Consider the following 18689-nt stretch of genomic DNA (forward strand, 5'->3'; position numbering starts at 1 on the left):
ATTAAGCTAAGTGGTCACAATAAAATACATAAAATGTCGCGACGTGAAAAACCTAATATCATCAAATAAAATCGCCGTCGGTAACATATTGTTTTCATTCCTTCGAAAATGATGAATATATGTATGCCTCCGTAGACTTTCTTCGGAAGAGTACCAAGCGCTTCCCCTTCGAATTACACTTCAAAAAAGTAATTTGAGGAAAGTTGAAGTCAAATTTTCGCAAAATCATAAGTTCAGACCTCGTAAAGCAACGCACGGTAAAATATAGATTAACCCAGTTAAAAGTTAATTCCATTGCGAATAATTTAATAGCAAAATATATAGTTAAATACATAGTTAAACAATTTATGTTATCTTTTCCGTTTGCTGAAATACATTTTTGCATTATTATAACTAATCAAAATAAAGTTTTAACCTAATGTTTAAATTAACTTTGAACCATAGCTAAAATTACGAACAGATAACCGAGCCGTAAATTGACCGCGAACCTGAACCATCGCATCCTGTTCATCGAACGCGAATGTTCAAATGAACACGAAATCAAAATGAACGCGAGAGCTCAAACGAGCAGCCAGAGGAAACGAACGGCCTCCAAAATAGAACGCCCTCCGATGAATGAATACGCTGAGAAAAAGAGCGGCTAAAAAGAACCTAATATTTTGAACACCCGTTCGAACCGCACAGCAGCTGAACTGTTCAATGAACAGTGTTCATGGTGTTCATCTTAGCGGACGGAGGGAAATGGCAGGGAAGGAAGGGGAGGGGCTCGGTCGTCTATGACGCACTTCGACGGCACTTGCTGGAGTAAGCTGCAGTTCAAAATACCTCTTGGTGAGCATACCTGTTGGCCTGAATACGCCGCAATTTTGCAGCGTATACATGAACATTGAACAGAGAGTTTTAGAGAACTGTTCATTTTGAAACCGGTTCATTTCGGTGAACAGTTCTTTTTGGCAGCTCGGATCTTTTTGACCCACCTATACTGCCCACATTCTCTCTAACCTTATGGTCGTAACAATTTCGAAGAGAAGATTTTTCACATTCATATGCCTGGGCCCCATTTTATTGTCTCCTCTTTCCCTCCACTTCAGGGTTGTATATAACTACTCGCTGTGGCGGTTCGTCATGAGCCTGATGCCGCACATGCTGGACGAGTACCAGACGCGGCGCGTTGAGTTCCGGAAGATCCTGTTGGGCATCCTTGCCGAGCGGAACAGGTGGAGCCAGTGCGTGGACTGGACCAACAAGAAGATGGGCATGGCGGTGGGTGCCCTCTTCATTCGGGACAACTTCAACCACGAGAGCAAGGTCAGTGATCCTCTGCTCTGTCATTTCCACAGAATCGCTCTTGTCCTTCGAGCTACTCGCAAGGAAGTCGCAGTAGTTTGGGTGAAAGATGATCTGTGATCGGTTCAGTTTTTTTCGATTTTCTTCATTTCAATTGATTCCAGATTCATCTTTTTTGCTTAAGTTTTTGCAAGCTCTCATCTTGATGTATTTGGCTTAGCCGAGATGCCAACTTGCTTCAATCCGTCTTGCATAAATAGTGAATCTTTAGAAGGGTTATTATTTTATTTTCCACAATAGAAAGGTTTCCAAGAGTAAAGCCCTGAAGCTGTTAGTGATGTCTCTCAGTTTGCTTTTGTGGAGCGCGTTGTTACTTATTTTTCTGTTTTCCCTTAATCCTCTTGAATATTAGTATGAAATTGGCCGCTATAAATGTTACACTTCTTAAGGGTCACTATTAATAAAACTCTGAATGAAACAAGTCGGCATCCCAGCTACGCCATATACATAAAGATAAGAGCTTGCTCCATATACCCTGAAAATTTATAGCTGAGAGTACTAGTTGTTAATAGTTAACTAGTTAATGAGTGCGTAATGCGTCAAGATAAAATTCTGATTAAGCGGTCGCCCCCTTGCTGGCATTCACCCTCTGCCTTTCCCCCCTTGTTTTCCAAAGGGGTTATTTGAAGCAGAGAGCCGGTCGCTCAACTAGGAAGGCGAACGCTAGGCGAAAGAACACGGTCAGGTACTCCCAATCCGGCTGGTGCAATAACAAACTCAGACAGTAATGGGCCCCAAATGGGGAGAGTTTTGGTTTTTTGTTCATTTATAGGCCTCTACCATGTATGATTTCTGGGTAAACATAAACAAGAGCTTTCATTTTGAAATTAATTTTGTAGTTTTCTACGATTCTCGCAATTTTTCCTACAAATTTTTCCACCTGGAAGCATCACCCTATATTTTTTATCAGGAAATACAATAGGGTATTATAAGAAGAGGTTTTAGGATAACCTTTTTAACTTTTTTTCCATTTCTTATAGTAATGCTGCAATCGGAGTTTCAATATTGTCCTTAGCATTTGGTTTCTGCAGAGCTATCTTGAGTGCTCTTGCATATATTTACTCTGAGGCTACGTCAATACTACTGGTCATAGTTTTTACTCATTGACCGTAGATACAGTTGATATTTTTTACAGTTTTCCAATGCGTAAGCATAGATGGTGAAAGCAACATGCTACGTAGCAAAGAAAAGTGGCAAGGCATTCAAAACCTTCAATTCACAATGCATGCTGAAGAGGATGCATCATCCCCTCTTGGCCAGTCTTTTTACATAATGTATTATGTACTTGTTTAAAACTAATGCCATATTATTAAAATTCCAAGTTATTTGGGCAAGACATTATCATTTATATTTTACTGAATCTCGAATATTAAAATTTTACCTCACTTTTTTCAGATGCAAAATTCTATATTTGGCATACATTAAATTCTGGCATTGGTCTACTCTAAAGTAAGCTATTAAGAAATAATTTGTGAGTAATGTTCTACAGAAACCCTTTTGAGTGGGCTCATATCATATTTACGTGAGAAATCGTTGGTTCCACCCCTTTAATAAGGTTAGCTGAAGTAATGCTGCATAGAATGTACTTCTACTTTCAGGAGACTGCCCTAGAAATGATTCGCACGATACGAGAAGCCTTCAATGACCTTCTGGCTGAGAATGAGTGGATGGATGACGAGACAAGGGGAGTGGCCAAAGAGAAGGCTGATGCAATCAATGAGAGGATTGGCTATCCGGAGATGCTGACCAGGTCACAGGAGCTGTCTCATGAATATGATGCAGTAGGTTTCCTTAGGCATAGATCCTTAAGTAGTATAAAATTAAGTCTTTTTCAGAGTGCTTCAGATTTGAAAATTAATAAACATTGGAAAATAGAAAATTATTTTTAATGAACTTGACTCCAAGAGCCCAATTATGTTCTATTGTATAAAAGATATGGTTGTGTAGAGACTTATTTAACCAATTAAGATGCCAATTCAGATTCAAAAATCATTAAAAATAATAATTGATTTTGTTAATTATGATGAGACTGAGGCATCATCGTTAAATTGGCATTAATGTTTAAATAAATCTAATAATTAAGGCATTCATGAATGTAAAATATGTAACTGCACTCCATTAACTTTCATTTACTTTATTAATTAATATAACTAGTCTTTGACAGTTTTTATCCCTGCATTTCCATTTGTCTGATATTTTCCACAATAAAATCCATAATGTTACCCAGTGGCATAGCCACAGGCCCGTCGCTAGCTTATCTGGCGCCCGGGGCAAACTGGGATTGTGCCCCCTCCCCCCCCCCCAATAACATTGATATACCTGCAATCGGGAGATTTGAAAATTAATTGAAAACTTTTTTTCATAATAAAGATATTTTATTGATTATGAAAGTAAAACGTACAAGGATATTTAAAAATTTCGGTAAAACACTTGCCGACCGCGTAAGTCACGAGCCGATGTTATGTGGTCTGCGTTTTGCGACGTGAAGGAGACTCGGAGCTCTTTCATTGTGTTGAAGAGAGCTGAGAGCGCAGCACAGTAGATAACATTGTTTCTCAAAATTAAAAAAAAATTTTAGTAGGGCGAACACGGTGCGCCCCCAACTTGCTGCGCCCAGGCCAAAATGCCCTGGTTGCCTCGCGATGGGCCTGCATAGCCAGGTGGAGTTCAGGGGGTCCGGACCCCCTCCCCCCGAAATATAAAAACTCGATAATTTTTCCTCACAAAAGAAAACAAAATATTGAAAAATCATAAATTAACAAAATATTTCTTTAACAAATGAAGTATTTTCGTTTGTGAAAAGTGTTAAATTAGTTTAAAATTCAATACTTAGTACCCCGTTTTTCAAAAATTTTTCACCCTGGTTTTGGACCCCCCGAACAAAATTTCTGGCTACGCCCCTGATGTTACCTACTTTTATGTATTACTTACTGCCTTTTCCCTTTCATCTCTTTCATCTTTGCATTCTGAAACTTTCAAAATTGATTCAAATACCCCCCTCTCCACATTCTTACAAACTCTACCCTCTTCCTAGCACACCGTATTCTGTCACAGATACACCATCCGGGTACGTATGGTGTTGTATACTTGTACCACATATCATCTACACTGATAATTTAGAAGTATGCCAAGACCCCAATAATGATTGTTAGTCAAAAGGAATACACAAACTGCATTCTATGTGTCCTTTTGAGACATATTTATATATTGCTCCGAGGTAGTATGATATTCATCAGATATTAGCACTGATAATTCATATTGATATAAATGTACATTTTAATACAGTTTACATTAGATACATTGGTTTTTAATGGATGTGCTAGTTTCATCTCCAAATTAAAAAAAATCACCCCAATCAACTATAAAATTGACTTTACCCTATCCATTAACTGATATATTGATTGTGGTAGCCATGAGTTATGACTTGAAATGCATGCCCTGTATATCTTCTTTAATATATGCAGTTGAACATCACAGAAGATCATTTTATAGAGAACATCTTGAACGTCCTTAAGTTTGATGCCTCACAAAATCTAGAAAAGCTTCGTCAGCCTGTCAACAAGGACAAGTGGTCAACCGAGCCGGCTGTTGTGAATGCCTTCTACAACCCAAATAAGAATGATATCGGTAAGAATCTTATTTTTCATCATATGCCGAGTGGGTTTTTGTTTGTGCAAATTGGTATACGGCAGACTGAAGGATGCAGATAGGCTGTCGGAGCACAGGTGATACTTGCCGATGTACAATATGTATTGTGCAACAGCGGCGCAGCGAGGGGGGTGTTTTGTGAATTAAACCCCCCCCCCGAGCTCAGAGAAATATATAAATTTAATCCATTTTACTTAATAGGATTGATATTACAAATAGAATTGTGTAAGGATTAATAAAATATCCCTCAGAAAGCCGTAAAACTCACCATTTTGAACCATTTATTTTAAAATTCCGCAATTTATTAATCTCGCACCTACCGCTTATCCTGGTGGGTATTTCATACCGCCACACACCCCGGTATTAGTTGCACCTAAACCCCACCCAGCCTTAATTCCTGACTGTGCCCCTGTTGTGCAAGAGTTCACTGTGCAAGGGAAATGGAGAGCAAAACATGTCATCTACCGGGTGGTAATCATGGCAACTGGCTTCTTGGCCTAGTGTGCTCATTTGCCCCACTTTCTCTCTCTCACCTCACTTGCAAGCCAAGTGGCAAGGAGGATCCTTTCACTTGCCGAAGTAACTGGATAACTGCTGATTGACGCACGTTTTAGTACCCCTCAGGAGCATTCCACAGCAGTTTTCTCCATATCTACATGACCAGTGAACATTACAACTAAAATTAAATTCCAAAAAATTCAAAATTATGTGAATACTCACATCCCCATATATTCTCTCAAAATATAGAGGAAGTGGTATTTTACTCCCCTTACCCAACAGGCCACTCCCAATATTTAATATGTACCTATTGGCTAAAACATAGTCCAAAAAGCCAAGTAGTCAGGGCTAAGTCGTGTGAAAGATCTTCAGCTTGGGAAGCGTTGAGATATTCATGGTGAAGCAAAAACCCAGTACTGTTCCACAAACTTTTATTTGCTGTCAACTATTTCGATGGCTATAGCATCATTATCAAGACAAACATGTTTGACACATATCCTCTACATTGATCTTAGAGCAGTAACATAGATATTTTTGTCAACCCCTGCTTGTGCTGAGTGCCAAGTCAATGTATTCAAAGCCATGACCTGATGCTATAATGAGTTTAAGATTTCTTTGTTTTGTCTTCATTTTATTTCAAAGACTTCTTCAGGGGATAACTTTTTTTATGTGCCAACAAATTATTTTTTCTGTGAGAAATATATCCTCTTAAAATTATTTTTATCTCTTAAAAAAATCCTTTTTAGGGATAAATTTAGCATAATATTAAAAATGTATTGGATTTCTCCCATTTCAGTATTCCCCGCTGGCATTCTACAGCCACTTTTCTACAGCCAGCACTTTCCCAAGTCCCTGAACTATGGGGGGATAGGTGTTGTAATAGGACATGAAATCACACATGGTTTTGATGACAAAGGTTAGTACACTGTTGCTAATATGAAATATTTTAAACCTTTTTTATGATAAGGAACCATAAAGTTGACTCATCAAATGGATAAACTTCTTTTAAAGTAGTTTTCTGTCATTTTAGATAAACTTCAAAGTACATTTCATTCTTTTTTTTCTCAGGTATTTTCCCATCATTGGATATTCAAATTCTTAAAAAAAATCGTTCTGATCATTCAGGATCATCATGATCTAATATGAAAATTAAAAGAGATTTCCCTATGAACCTGCAGCTTATATTAGCTATTAGCATGTGTTTTAATATGATTGCTCTGAGATAATATCTCACGGAACAATTGCTGAAGATATAAGAGTTTGTTGTTATATGAGCATCAGTACTAAATTACTGATAACTTTCAGATTTGGGACCAAAACATATCTTGATTTTTTTAAATCTTTTATGAACTGGAAATGTTAATTATAAATGTTTTTTAATAAATTTTCTGTGGTAACCATCAAATCTCTCAGAGAAATGATATTCTGAATTGGATAAATGAATTCTTGAGCTTATTTAGTGTGATCATTATTTCTAGGACGTCAGTTTGACAAAGATGGCAACTTGATGCAGTGGTGGAACAATGCCACTGTCCAAGCCTTCAGGGAGCGAACTCAATGTATCATTGATCAGTACTCCCGCTTCAAATTGCAAGAAGTGGACTTGTACGTGAATGGCCGTATGACCCAGGGAGAGAATATTGCTGACAATGGTGGTCTCAAGCAATCCTTTAGGGTAATACTCTTTGCACATTTTTGTCAATTCATCATCCTTAAGTAGAATTATTAAAGCTAAGGTCATGATTTGCTTTTTTATTCACTGTGTATTTATTACTGTGTATAATGTAACAGGTAGTGATTGTCATTGTAGACACTGTATTATGGTAAATGGTCTTACTGAAGGCAGGCACAATTATGCTTTTGCTTCTCAATGTTTGAAGTCGCACTTGCTACCCAGTGAGAAATGGGTGGTGGAATCCACGTGGAACCCACGTGGAACCCACGTGGAAATGTAACGTGGATACCACGTGTTTTTGGTCGTGGAATCAACGTGGAACCCACGTGGAAATTTGGTGGAAAAATTAAAACAGCAGTAGGTGCTGTCCTAAAACCATTAAAACCTCAACCACTCTATATCTAAACCTTCTATATATGTGTCTACGATTTTTCATGTGCTCTCATGGCTGCCTTTCCACGAATTATATAAAAATAGAATGTGCAATACATTTTCACATAACTAGCATGGTTTCAGGATGATAAATGACGCAATGTCACCAGAGAATTAAGTTCCACAAATTAGAAATTCTGTTTAACATTTTATGCTAATCACCACAAATCCACTTGAAATCAACGTGGATTCCACGTGGGTCCAACCACTCAATATCCACCACCACCATATATCCACGAGTCAACGTAGATTCCACGTGGGTTCCATGTGGATTCCACCACCCATTTCTCACTGGGTACATGGTCGGGAGAACTGGTACGTTCATGAACAGCAATGATACGTAAAGGTTAAAACATAGAGACTATTTTTCACGAGAAAAACCCTAAGGAAGGAGCGATTGTCAGTTTTTCTGGTACTATCTCTTCGAGTGGCGAAGCATCCAGTATCTCTGGATTTGCCATTAAATAAACCAAACTGAAAAATACTAAGAAGGCTTAAGAAAGGGTCAGAAAATGATTTGAAGTAAAGATGGCTGTTCTTTCATATATTGCTGAAGAAACAGTGTAAAAAAATCAAAAACAAGGCATTGGATCATTCATTTTGGAGAATCTTTGTTAGTAGCAATTCCATTCCCCATGCCCTCCCTCACCAATCCCCTCCAGTGAAGACGGCTGTGGCATTTAGATTGGCTAGTCATCACTGAAGCTAGCTAATATCTGTGAACTCATTTGCTTCTCTCAGTCTTGTTCAACAGTTCTCGTAAGGTCAGGGGAGAAAAGCATGACTGCGTGGATTTTCAGCCATTGTAGCTGCAACACAAATGGACATTGCATTTTTTGGCACAGAGTAACTCTGCAGTGCTATTATTTGCCTTATATCATTGCGATTTTGGATAATTGATCATATTGAAAACATGCTAGAATTGAATTTTTGTGTTCCTTCATAGTTTGGAATTTGCGTGACAGAAAGCTATGACAAGGCGGTTGCATACAACTGTTGATCCAATGGCCACATGAACCCCCAATAATATGATCTGCCTGGTGAGGATAGTTTGTAACTGGTATCAGGAAGCAAAAGTTGTTGGCTACATACAAGCCCCCCTCATTAATATTGACAGAATGATGACTGAGCAACAGGAGGCATCGGACTCGTTCAACCTAGATTTTTCTTTCACTTTTTCTTACTAAAATTTTCCCCATTAAGACTTAGCATAGTGTAGGGCCCCACAATTTTTAAGAATTATCTTATCCACACAGAGTTTCATCCAAACAGGCCACCCACCACGCATGTGATGGCTAAGGTTTAACATCCCGCTTTGCCACAGATCTCATCTGTAATGTTCAGATCCCAAACCAGTTTTTGATTCATAAGATTTCAATTAACTTACTGGTTGTTGTAATGTCATTTCTTTTCAGGCATACAAAAAGTGGGTTTCGTTGCATGGGGAGGAACCACGGCTGCCAGGCATCAACCTCACACATGACCAGCTTTTCTTCCTCAACTACGCCCAGATATGGTGCGGTTCCATGAGACCGGAGGATGCACTGACCAAAATCAGGTCATCAGTGCACTCCCCAGGTCCAGTGCGTGTCATTGGCCCTCTCTCCAACTCTAAAGACTTTGCGGTTGCATACAACTGTTCGCCCAATGACCCCATGAACCCCCCAGACAAATGCTCTGTCTGGTGAGGATAGTTTGTGAGTGGTATCAGGAAGCAAAACTTGCTGGCTACGCGCTAGCCCCCCTCATGAATATTGGAGCCTGCTCCATGAGGTATCCCGATGAAGGTACTTCATCTCATAGAAATATATTTCATACTTAAAACCTTCCAATGCAATCAGCATGGAAAAAATTTCAATTCATTGTTCTCAGAAATTTTTCGAAGTATACATACATATTTAGTCAGAGAAGAGATTCATTCTCAAGCTCGTCAAATGAAAATATTTTACACTAGGAGTGTTTTCCAGGGAAAGTGGGTTTACAATTGGCTGACACCTTTAGTCAGTACATGCTTATATTCCCATCATTTACAACTTTGGCAGAATAGTAAATATAAGGAGTGCACAGAGGTTGAATTTTGGGACATGGGAAGTGTGGTGGATTTATTATCAAAAGTGTTTTCTGGGATGGTAATGTGTAGAAGCTTCTGCAACAGAGGAATTATTGTGAAGCAAAGTGATTACCAATGTCAGTTTCATAACTCAATTCAAATCTTCTGCTGATTTATGTTCAGATTTGATCTTCTAAATGGAATGCCAATTTTTTACTCCCATATAGGATAAACTTTTACAAGATTATTGGAACATTGCAAGGAACTCATAGCTGGCGTCATTTCCATTCCATAATCCTTATCTTAACCATTTCATCCTATGATATTCTTGGCAGCATCTATAGTAGCTTAATTTGAATGCTCATTTAAGTGGGGTGCAAACCAAACATGGTTATACATGGAGATACATCTGCCTTCCGGTTGGAAATGATGAGTGACCATATGATATTTTGATCTCGAATATATTTATCATTTTCTGGCTGCAAATACAGAAGTTATTCATGCTAAAATGCAAATATTAAGTCATGGTTTTTAGGAAAAATATTTCATAACACTTTTTCAAAAATTATGTAAACAACCATTTTCATCTGTCACTATAGCCACCATTGAAGGCGTTTAGGATTTTTCAATGTGGAATCCAAGAGTCCTTATGAAAATTTAGTCTCTTGCGTGAATGATTGTGAAGCAAATATCCTATTGAATATAAAATCTACATTAAAGAATATATAGGGCTTACTTCTTTTGTATCTTGAATTTTCAGAATTAATGTTTAGATTTAATACCTTATTCTTTCAGTTTTCAAGGTTACTTTTGAAAACATTGGAGATCCCTGATGGGGCCACAGCACCCACTGTAGACATGCATAAATCCAAAACTGAAATCGTTCACCACTTGACCACAAAATGCTATCGCCATCTCTCTTTGTAACATTCCCTTTCTTTATTTATCATTATTAACTAAACACAACATTTAGCGAATCCAAATACATCATTGCATAATGATTATATCCTCGCCAAAATCACGACATTTTGGTTTGAAGTACTTTATCTTTGTAATTATTCTATTATTAGAAATGAAATGAACGTTAGTGGAAATTTTTAGATGTTTCCTAAATATCATCAGCACTTTTTTCCAGCTTCAATTAAGTATGGCTCTTTTTTCCAAAGTTGGCCCAGCACTAAGGACAGTAAATTTGATGAAAAAGAATAGGAGGAAAAATTACAAAGCAAAGTTATTATTTTCTGTGGCATTTACTCCTCCATTCATCAGTGGTGCGTGCAACATTTATTTCCTCCGAAATTTTAAGTAATGATGAGTTTTCTTTAGTTCATACAGTTTTTTTATTTAACAACAATTTTGATGACGAAATAATTGTTAGGAAATGAATTTATAATTTTTCATTCTTACATTGTGTCATCTCTTATATCCATACATTTAGAATTCATGGAAGAATTAACATTCAATTAGAGCAATCAAATCATATCCTATAGTCTCATAACCAAGCCTTTCTTCAAAGTTAACAGGATTAAAAATTGTTAATGCTTTGATGATTTTGGAAGATATTTATGAAGCGTACGAATAAATTGCCTTTCATTTCAGTGTATTTGATTGCATTGGCTAATTTAGTTACCAAGATGCAGCATTTCCAACTTAGTGAGTCTGTCAAACACTGTCTCAACTTTTGAGTAGACAGTAAGCTTTTATTGCCTCTGGTCGGCCAAGGAACAATCAAATAATTTTGCTTCTTTCATCGGTAACTTCTTTTATTACATTCTTGGATTTTTAATATCACAATACAATATTCATGCCATTTATACCCTCATGTATTCCCTCGAATAGACATTCTGCAGTTAATGCATCCATGGAGAAATTTAAAAAACAGGTTTCGCTGCAGAATGTCTTCAGCCTTCACAGTGAAGAAACATCATAATACTACCAGTGATAGGCAACAAAAATGTCAATTGTCATTTGCTGCAATGAAAGGATTAACCAAGGGCCAAGAAATATGTTATACACCCTCCAGATTAACAAGAGCCAATTTCGGGTTTCCTGGAAAGTTTTGGAAAAGTAGGATGAGAGTGTTACTTTCAAAAGTTGAGAGCAACTGTTGGTCACAAAATTATAACTTACATTCTTAACAACTTTACTCTTTCATGTCATTGTGTTTTAAAATTTAAAATATTATTTTTGTCCACATTATGGGGACACAGCATCACAAGGAACCAATACCCATTCCATGGGTGTGACTTTCTAACAACTGCAAGGCCCCAGCAAGCAAGGGATGGGGGAAGATGTTGGGTTCAAACGGTTCAAATCTCCCCTCAACCAAAATTTTCAGAAGACACAGTTGCACCTTGCAAATTAACGTAAAACATCAGGTCTCACTCAATTAACACTTGGGGGTTCGCATGCCAGAAATTTCTTTAGTTTTCTTCTCCATCTCAATAACTTACTTGCCCATCTCCGCAGTTAATAGAATTCAGTATTAAAAATCTCCTCGCTGCATCACTTATCTTCAATATTCAGTAAAGGTGCAAAAAACATGGAATAACAACATTAAGAATCCTTCATTACAAGTTTTACTGGGACCATGAACTAATGTCAGTACTCATTAAGGAATATAATACTAAGTGATAATAATGTATATATCTTTTACTCTGTTATTAGGATACTCATTGAGAGCATTTTTGTAATCAGGATAACACTTTTTTTGTTGAATAAGCACAAAATACCGCATGTCATTACTTACAGCAGACTCTTTCCTTGTATATAAGAAATATGTTATGTTTACAACTATTGTATGTTCAACTACACAATGCTTTTTTAAGTACATAAGATGCACGATTCAAGAGTTAGGTCAAAAGTTTCAGGTGTCAAGGCATTACCATATTATTTGCAAGTCCATTTTGTTAAATTATCTTTGAAATTAAGCTTTGCATTTTCTAAGGCATATTTTGTTGGCAGAAGTCATATATTACTTTTAAAGTTACTTTTTTTCATTTTAACTTTTCAAGTATAATTAAATCAACTAAGGGAACGGAAAAAATTATCCTAGGGCTCAAATTATAGTACTTATTGATCTTTCTAAGAAAAATGCTTTCTGCAGCAAAGATTCCATAGTGAAACAATCATTAAGCTAGACATTAGATGCTACACTCAGACCCCCAAAATGTGTGGGATGTGGACTCAAATCCTGGTCAAGGCAAATGGTTTTTCTTCTTAGAATGTTTCTACTTTGCCTGTCCTTATGGGTGACTCTGTAAAGGGAGCTACATACTTGTCCTAAGTTATATCCATAAATTGTTCATAAAATTAACTATCATGTGAAGACCTCTTTCTTAGGATTTAAATTGTAAGAGACTAGGAGAACCCAAGAAACTTAAGGAGTTACAGTTATATCCTAGAATCTGCTGCTAAGTCAATATCCAGTGGTGATACATGAAATCAAAGTTGGTCTGATAATGATGTGGGCCCATGGACTGAACTTAATTTGACAACCCAGGCTCATGAAAAGAACCCATTAGGGACCTAGGTCAAGGAGCTTAGGACCTCTGTAGAGCAAAGCCCCCGACCTGGAGGCCATTTGCGATTGAAAAACAAACAAACTTAGTCAAGCTTTCTCTGAATGAAACAAATGTACAGTCATTGTGAGGTGAAGTATTTGAGGTTAAATCATCATCTCCATTCATCATCAAGATTATCATAAAACTTTATATTATCATTCTCATGTTTTTCCATTATCTCCATTACTGCATATTACAAAATCTTTCTCTGGTATTCTATGACCAGGAAGAGAGAAAAGCTTTTATAATGTGAAAATTATATAAAGAGTGTTGCAGATGGAAGTGCTAATTAGAATTGTAAAAAACGGGTCAAACTGATTGTATCTAGTCATTTATCATGCTGCTGATCTCTTTCAATGCGATCATATGATGATAATTTATCTCATTATCAATTAAGCATTTCCGATGATTCAATGTTTAACTATACTTTGAAATAATATGTATGTTAAGTGTTCAATATATCTAAATTGTTTTAATTAATTGAAAATAATCAAAATGGTCTTTAAATATATTTGTAAATATGTTTTTTACAAAATAAATATGCTGTAAGAAACAGAATTTTTCATTCAAAATAAATACATACCCTTGAACCACTATATAAGAGCTAGTTCAATTATAAAATTTGAACCAAAAATTACCAAGGAGTAAAAAAAAAAAATATATGTTCAATTTAGTAAAAGAGAATAAAAATTTATTATTTTAATTGCCTCATGGAGAAGGTATTGAGATTATATGTGGAAGAGTCCTGATAAAAATTTAACCAAAAATTATCATAATTTTTTAACTCATCAAAATTAAACAATGCTGTAATAATAATAAGAACATCTGTGAAGAACAAGAAGATTCAATTACAGTTCTCGTTTGAAAATCCACTGGAAGAATAAACTAAAAAGCCACCATCATTGAGTGGCAATTTTCGTCCCTAACTTCTCCAAGATGCTCTAAAATCTCAGCGAGGATCTTTAGAAATCACCGAGCAAGAATTTTCATCTGGCAACCGATAAAGTTTGGTCATCTAGTCTTGTCCATCCCAGACTTAAGATATCCAGAAGTACAAGGGGAGCCATTTTTACAGAGCAATAGAGGTTATCTGAAAAGTAATGCTCCATATATTTTATTCTAACCAAAGAGAAACAAACCTCAAATCTCGCATTTTTTTACCTTGGTACATATACATCAGTTTTGTTCTAAAAAATGCATTCGGGGCACAAGGGCATCTAATGGTTAACAAAACATTGTGAAGGAGGATTAGTAGTCGACTGCGGAAAGCAACTCCTCTAGTCTAGGAGAACAACTTACGCGGTTACCTTCTTACATATTCTTCTCGCCGTTGAAATAAAAGCTGATTATCTCGCAGATTTTGGCCTCTGTGACGTCATTTTTCCCTAAAAAAAGGGAATTTTCGAAGCCAGCTATTAGTGTCGTATGTAAGGTCAGGAGGTGTGCTCGTAAAAGGTATCATTAGAATTTGTTTACGTTATTCATCATGTTCTTAAGCTTTCGTGGTTGTTGACTGTCCCTTGAACGGCTGGCCTCCCCTCGACGGCTGGCTAGTCGTGATGCACCCCCTCCGCTCATAATCTTTCCACTGACCACGAAGGCAGCTAATGGTAAACAAAACATTGTGAAGGAGGGTGAGTAGTCGTCCGCCAACAGAAAATTCTCATGTCAAGTGGGGTGACTTACAGGGACACCTTCTTGCATGCTATTCTCGCCGTGGAGATACAAGTAGAAATCTCGCAGATTTTGGCCTCTGTGACGTCATTTTTCCTCAAAAAAAGGGCATTTTCGAAGCCAGCTACTAGTGTCGTATGTTAGGTCAGGAGGTGTGCTCGTAAAAGGTATCATTAGAATTTGTTTACGTTATTCATCATATTCTTAAGCTTTCGTGGTTGTTGACTGTCCCTTGAACGGCTGGCCTCCCCTCAACGGCTGCCTAGTCGTGATGCACCCCCTCCGATCATCCTCTTTTCTCTGAGCACAAAGGCAGCTAATGGTAAACAAAACATTGTGAAGGAGGGTGAGTAGTCGTCCGCCAACAGCAACTTCTCAAGTCAAGTAGGGTAAATTACAGGGACACCTTTCATGTTATTCTCGCCGGGGAGATAATAGCCGCAAATGTCACAGATTTTGTCCTTTCGGAGTTATGAAAGGAGTGTAGGGTAACTGATGACAATTAAAATAGGCGAAAATTCCAATATTAAAGGTCTTCTTAGAAAACAGCAAAGAAAGGCGAAAACATTTGGCCATCGTAGATGGGATTATATGAAAGATAGCCACGAGCTGGGCGCCTAGGGAAGCGAGGTGAGTGTCTCAAAGTTAATGAGTCGGAATCACCGAAACCGTTCGTAGGGGTTTGAAGGCAGGCAAGGGTTGGAAATCTTTACAATCTTTCTTGTGCATTTTCAGGGAAGTTTTGGCCTCGCACTGTCTCTCATGTGCATTGTCTCCTTGAGGCCGCGCTAAACTTTCTTTTCTTAGCGCACTCACCTTGGGTTTGGACGTGGGGCATGGCGGGGGGAAGGCAAGGGTTTCTCGGTAATGAACCATCGAAACCGAGCACATTGGTATCAAAGGAGGATGTAAATAGCATTATCAGGCTAAGGATTTAAAAGGTAAATTTTCAGTCGTTGTTTACATTCATTCTATCGATTGGTTTGAGCGAAATTACTGACGAAAAATTCTTGAACTAATGAAAAGAGGGGCAACTTTACTGGGAAAAATTAAGTAATAAGAACGTTTAGCATTTACGATTGATTTACTTAATAGTTTGATTTATTGATCGTCTAGAAGCTTCCTGAAGCTCGAAGGAAATCGCTTCAGTCGCAGTTCACCCGAATTTTTTTTTTAGTTGCATGCGCAAGACTTGCGGCAATGCAGTAATAGTTAACCCTGACGCATTTTCATAATTTCCTCATATAATATATGCTGTATAAAATCATGTGTTTTCGGTAGAGATGTGCGAATAGTATCCGGATTTCTGAACTTATTTAAGCATTTTACGCGAGGAAATAAATGTCAAAATACGGCGGAGACTTAGCATTCTGGCGAGACTCGATATGAGCAGCAGAGCTTCTTGGAAGTTGATGCGTTATTTTTTTCCTAAAACATATATATCAAGTTAAAATTTATGAGTTGTGCTATAAATCTCTATTGCTACAGTCACAGACGATGGGATATTTTCTCAGGATACTTGGTTTCTCCCTGATAGAAATTCTAAATCATCTTCTTATCTCGTGAGAAAATCCAAAGATGGACTGAAAATAATCGAAGAAAATCTGGTGGAGAAGCGCGTGTATTTTTGCAAAACGCATCGCTTTGTCCGCTAGCACTTGACAGCAGGAGTGGAGGTAAAGCGAGCTACCTGTTGAAAATAAGAAGTTAGACAAAGCCGAGTATCAGAGGGGCGTGCCGCTGAAATGGCGTTTGGTAGATAAGAATGTATACATCAGACAGAAATCCATCGTAGTGTAAATGCCGAGACGCCATGCAATCATTTTTCTGAGGTGGTGTGTCCCCTTAGAATATTTGAAATAGATATTAGTTGAATCAACAATATGCCCAATTGTTTCCATAAAATTAAAATATTCCATTAATCAGCTAAATTCCTGTTCGAATCCTTTAAAGGAAATCAAAATTACTCCCCAAAATCTTGTTTCCTGCTGCATAGGCAACCGAGTCAAGCATTCCCGCATTTAGTATTCGAGGTATTCGAATATTCGAGCAATGATTTAATATTCGAATTCGAGAAATCTGCTATTCGACCCATCTCTAATTTTCGGATCATAGAAAAATTCAAAATGTATTAAAAATTGTTTGTACCAGTTTTATTTTTTCTTCCGGGGCAAACTGTGGGACATAGATAACGTTGAAACATATTCGTTGATGAACAACAAATTAAGCGTTATAAAAATAACCTAGAGCCATTTTTTTTATCTCCATTAATATTTGCAACTTATTGTGGAAGATGAATGCTGCAGACGTAGTAGCTTTACCTAGGTTGAATTACTAAGTTCATGAAGTTGACAAAACGGCTAATTTTAGTGTGCGCGGAGTCATTTATTGCACTGGCGTGTCCATATTTTTAATTTCTCATGACACAAAAAATAGATCAGAATTTAGATCGAAATTTTATTTGAAATTGCGTACATACTACGCATATCATTTTGACGCCGACAGTGCACTACCGGCAACACATCCCTATCCTCCCAATGTAAAAATGGTCTCACCTCGAAAATTCGATTAGCGCAAAGATCGCAAGGAATGCATGCCTTGCGCTAAGCAAGGCCTAGGTGTAAAGATGGGAAAAATTGATTTTTTTCGAATCCATCTGGCCCACTGAAAAGAAGTTGTAGAACTGATCAAAAATTAGGCCTAAAACATTTGAGACCTCTACGTGAATCCCTAACCCTCGCTCAAATGCCGTTTATGGGGGGGAGGGTCAAAAATCGAAAAATTTAATATATTATTTTTCCCATGTGATGTTTCTCTTTCCAGAATACGTGGTGCAAGGTTCTTTCCTCCATATTTTACGTTCACAACACGTATTATCCAATCAACTAAGTGGATCTTAGAATAATTTTCCACAACCTTCATAGTCATTATCAGTTTTTCCTGTGAATTTCCGCTTGCCATCCACAAACTGCCATTCGGTACTGTAAACCTTTACCTTGTTTTTAGGCATATTTGCGTTCAGTTTCTTTGTGTGGGGGGAAATAGTAAATATTTCAGACCAATTTCAGTTTTTATGCCGCTTTTGTGCTTGCAATGCTTTTGGATATCACTATGGCTACATTCTAACAACACATCTCAAAATTTGGCCGGTCTGAGTTAATACTTGTAATACTGTTAATAAAAAATAAAATTCAAGCAAAAAACAGCTCTTTGTTAGCAAATATATGCTTCTTTTTCAGTTTTATGTATTTTTGGTTTTTGATTTCAATGAAAATTATATACAATTAAAAAAACAATCTTTTTTTTTTGCTCTCCTGAAAAGTTGCTATTTTTGAGATACGTGTTGATAGAACTTAGCCATCGATATGGTCTAATGGTCTCGAGATTGGCATGTGCCTCCCGATGCCTGCGAGGCGAAGTATTCTCAGAGGACGAAGGTTGAAAAGAATTGAATAGATATGAATGTGGTAAAGGAGTTAAGGGAGGAATATTAGAGGGTAAAAAAGCTTACCCGCCTTCCATGTTCATTTTCTTTCCCGGAATTCCCTCTTTTTTTTCATTCACTTCCTCCTTGATTCGGATCCTATGAGTCTTAATACATGACAAATGTACAGTCATTGTGAGGTGAAGTATTTGATGTTAAATCATCATTTCTATTCATCATCAAGATTATCATGAAATTTTATAATATTGTTCTCATGTTTTTCCATTAACTCCATTAACCTCTTCCCTACGCAGGGCGTGATTTCACGGCCTGAATTTTCTGATGCTAAAGAAGGAAGGCCGGATTATCACGGCTTGA

At 37.3% G+C, this 18689-nt stretch overlaps 1 protein-coding gene across 1 annotated transcript in view; it reads left to right on the plus strand.

The window, feature by feature from the left end:
- Window positions 1–13503, plus strand: part of LOC124159147 (neprilysin-1) — a 154896-nt gene extending 141393 nt beyond the window's left edge. The window contains exons 8-13 of the mRNA XM_046534738.1: window positions 1092–1308; window positions 2946–3128; window positions 4812–4974; window positions 6290–6409; window positions 6972–7168; window positions 9016–13503. Coding sequence (XP_046390694.1) covers window positions 1092–1308; window positions 2946–3128; window positions 4812–4974; window positions 6290–6409; window positions 6972–7168; window positions 9016–9288 — 1153 coding nt within the window. The 3' untranslated portion in view covers window positions 9289–13503. The remainder of the gene's footprint in view (window positions 1–1091; window positions 1309–2945; window positions 3129–4811; window positions 4975–6289; window positions 6410–6971; window positions 7169–9015) is intronic.
- The last annotated feature ends 5186 nt before the right edge of the window (window positions 13504–18689 follow it).

This window comes from Ischnura elegans, chromosome 5 (assembly GCF_921293095.1).
Source record: "Ischnura elegans chromosome 5, ioIscEleg1.1, whole genome shotgun sequence".
Lineage (NCBI taxonomy): Eukaryota > Metazoa > Arthropoda > Insecta > Odonata > Coenagrionidae > Ischnura > Ischnura elegans.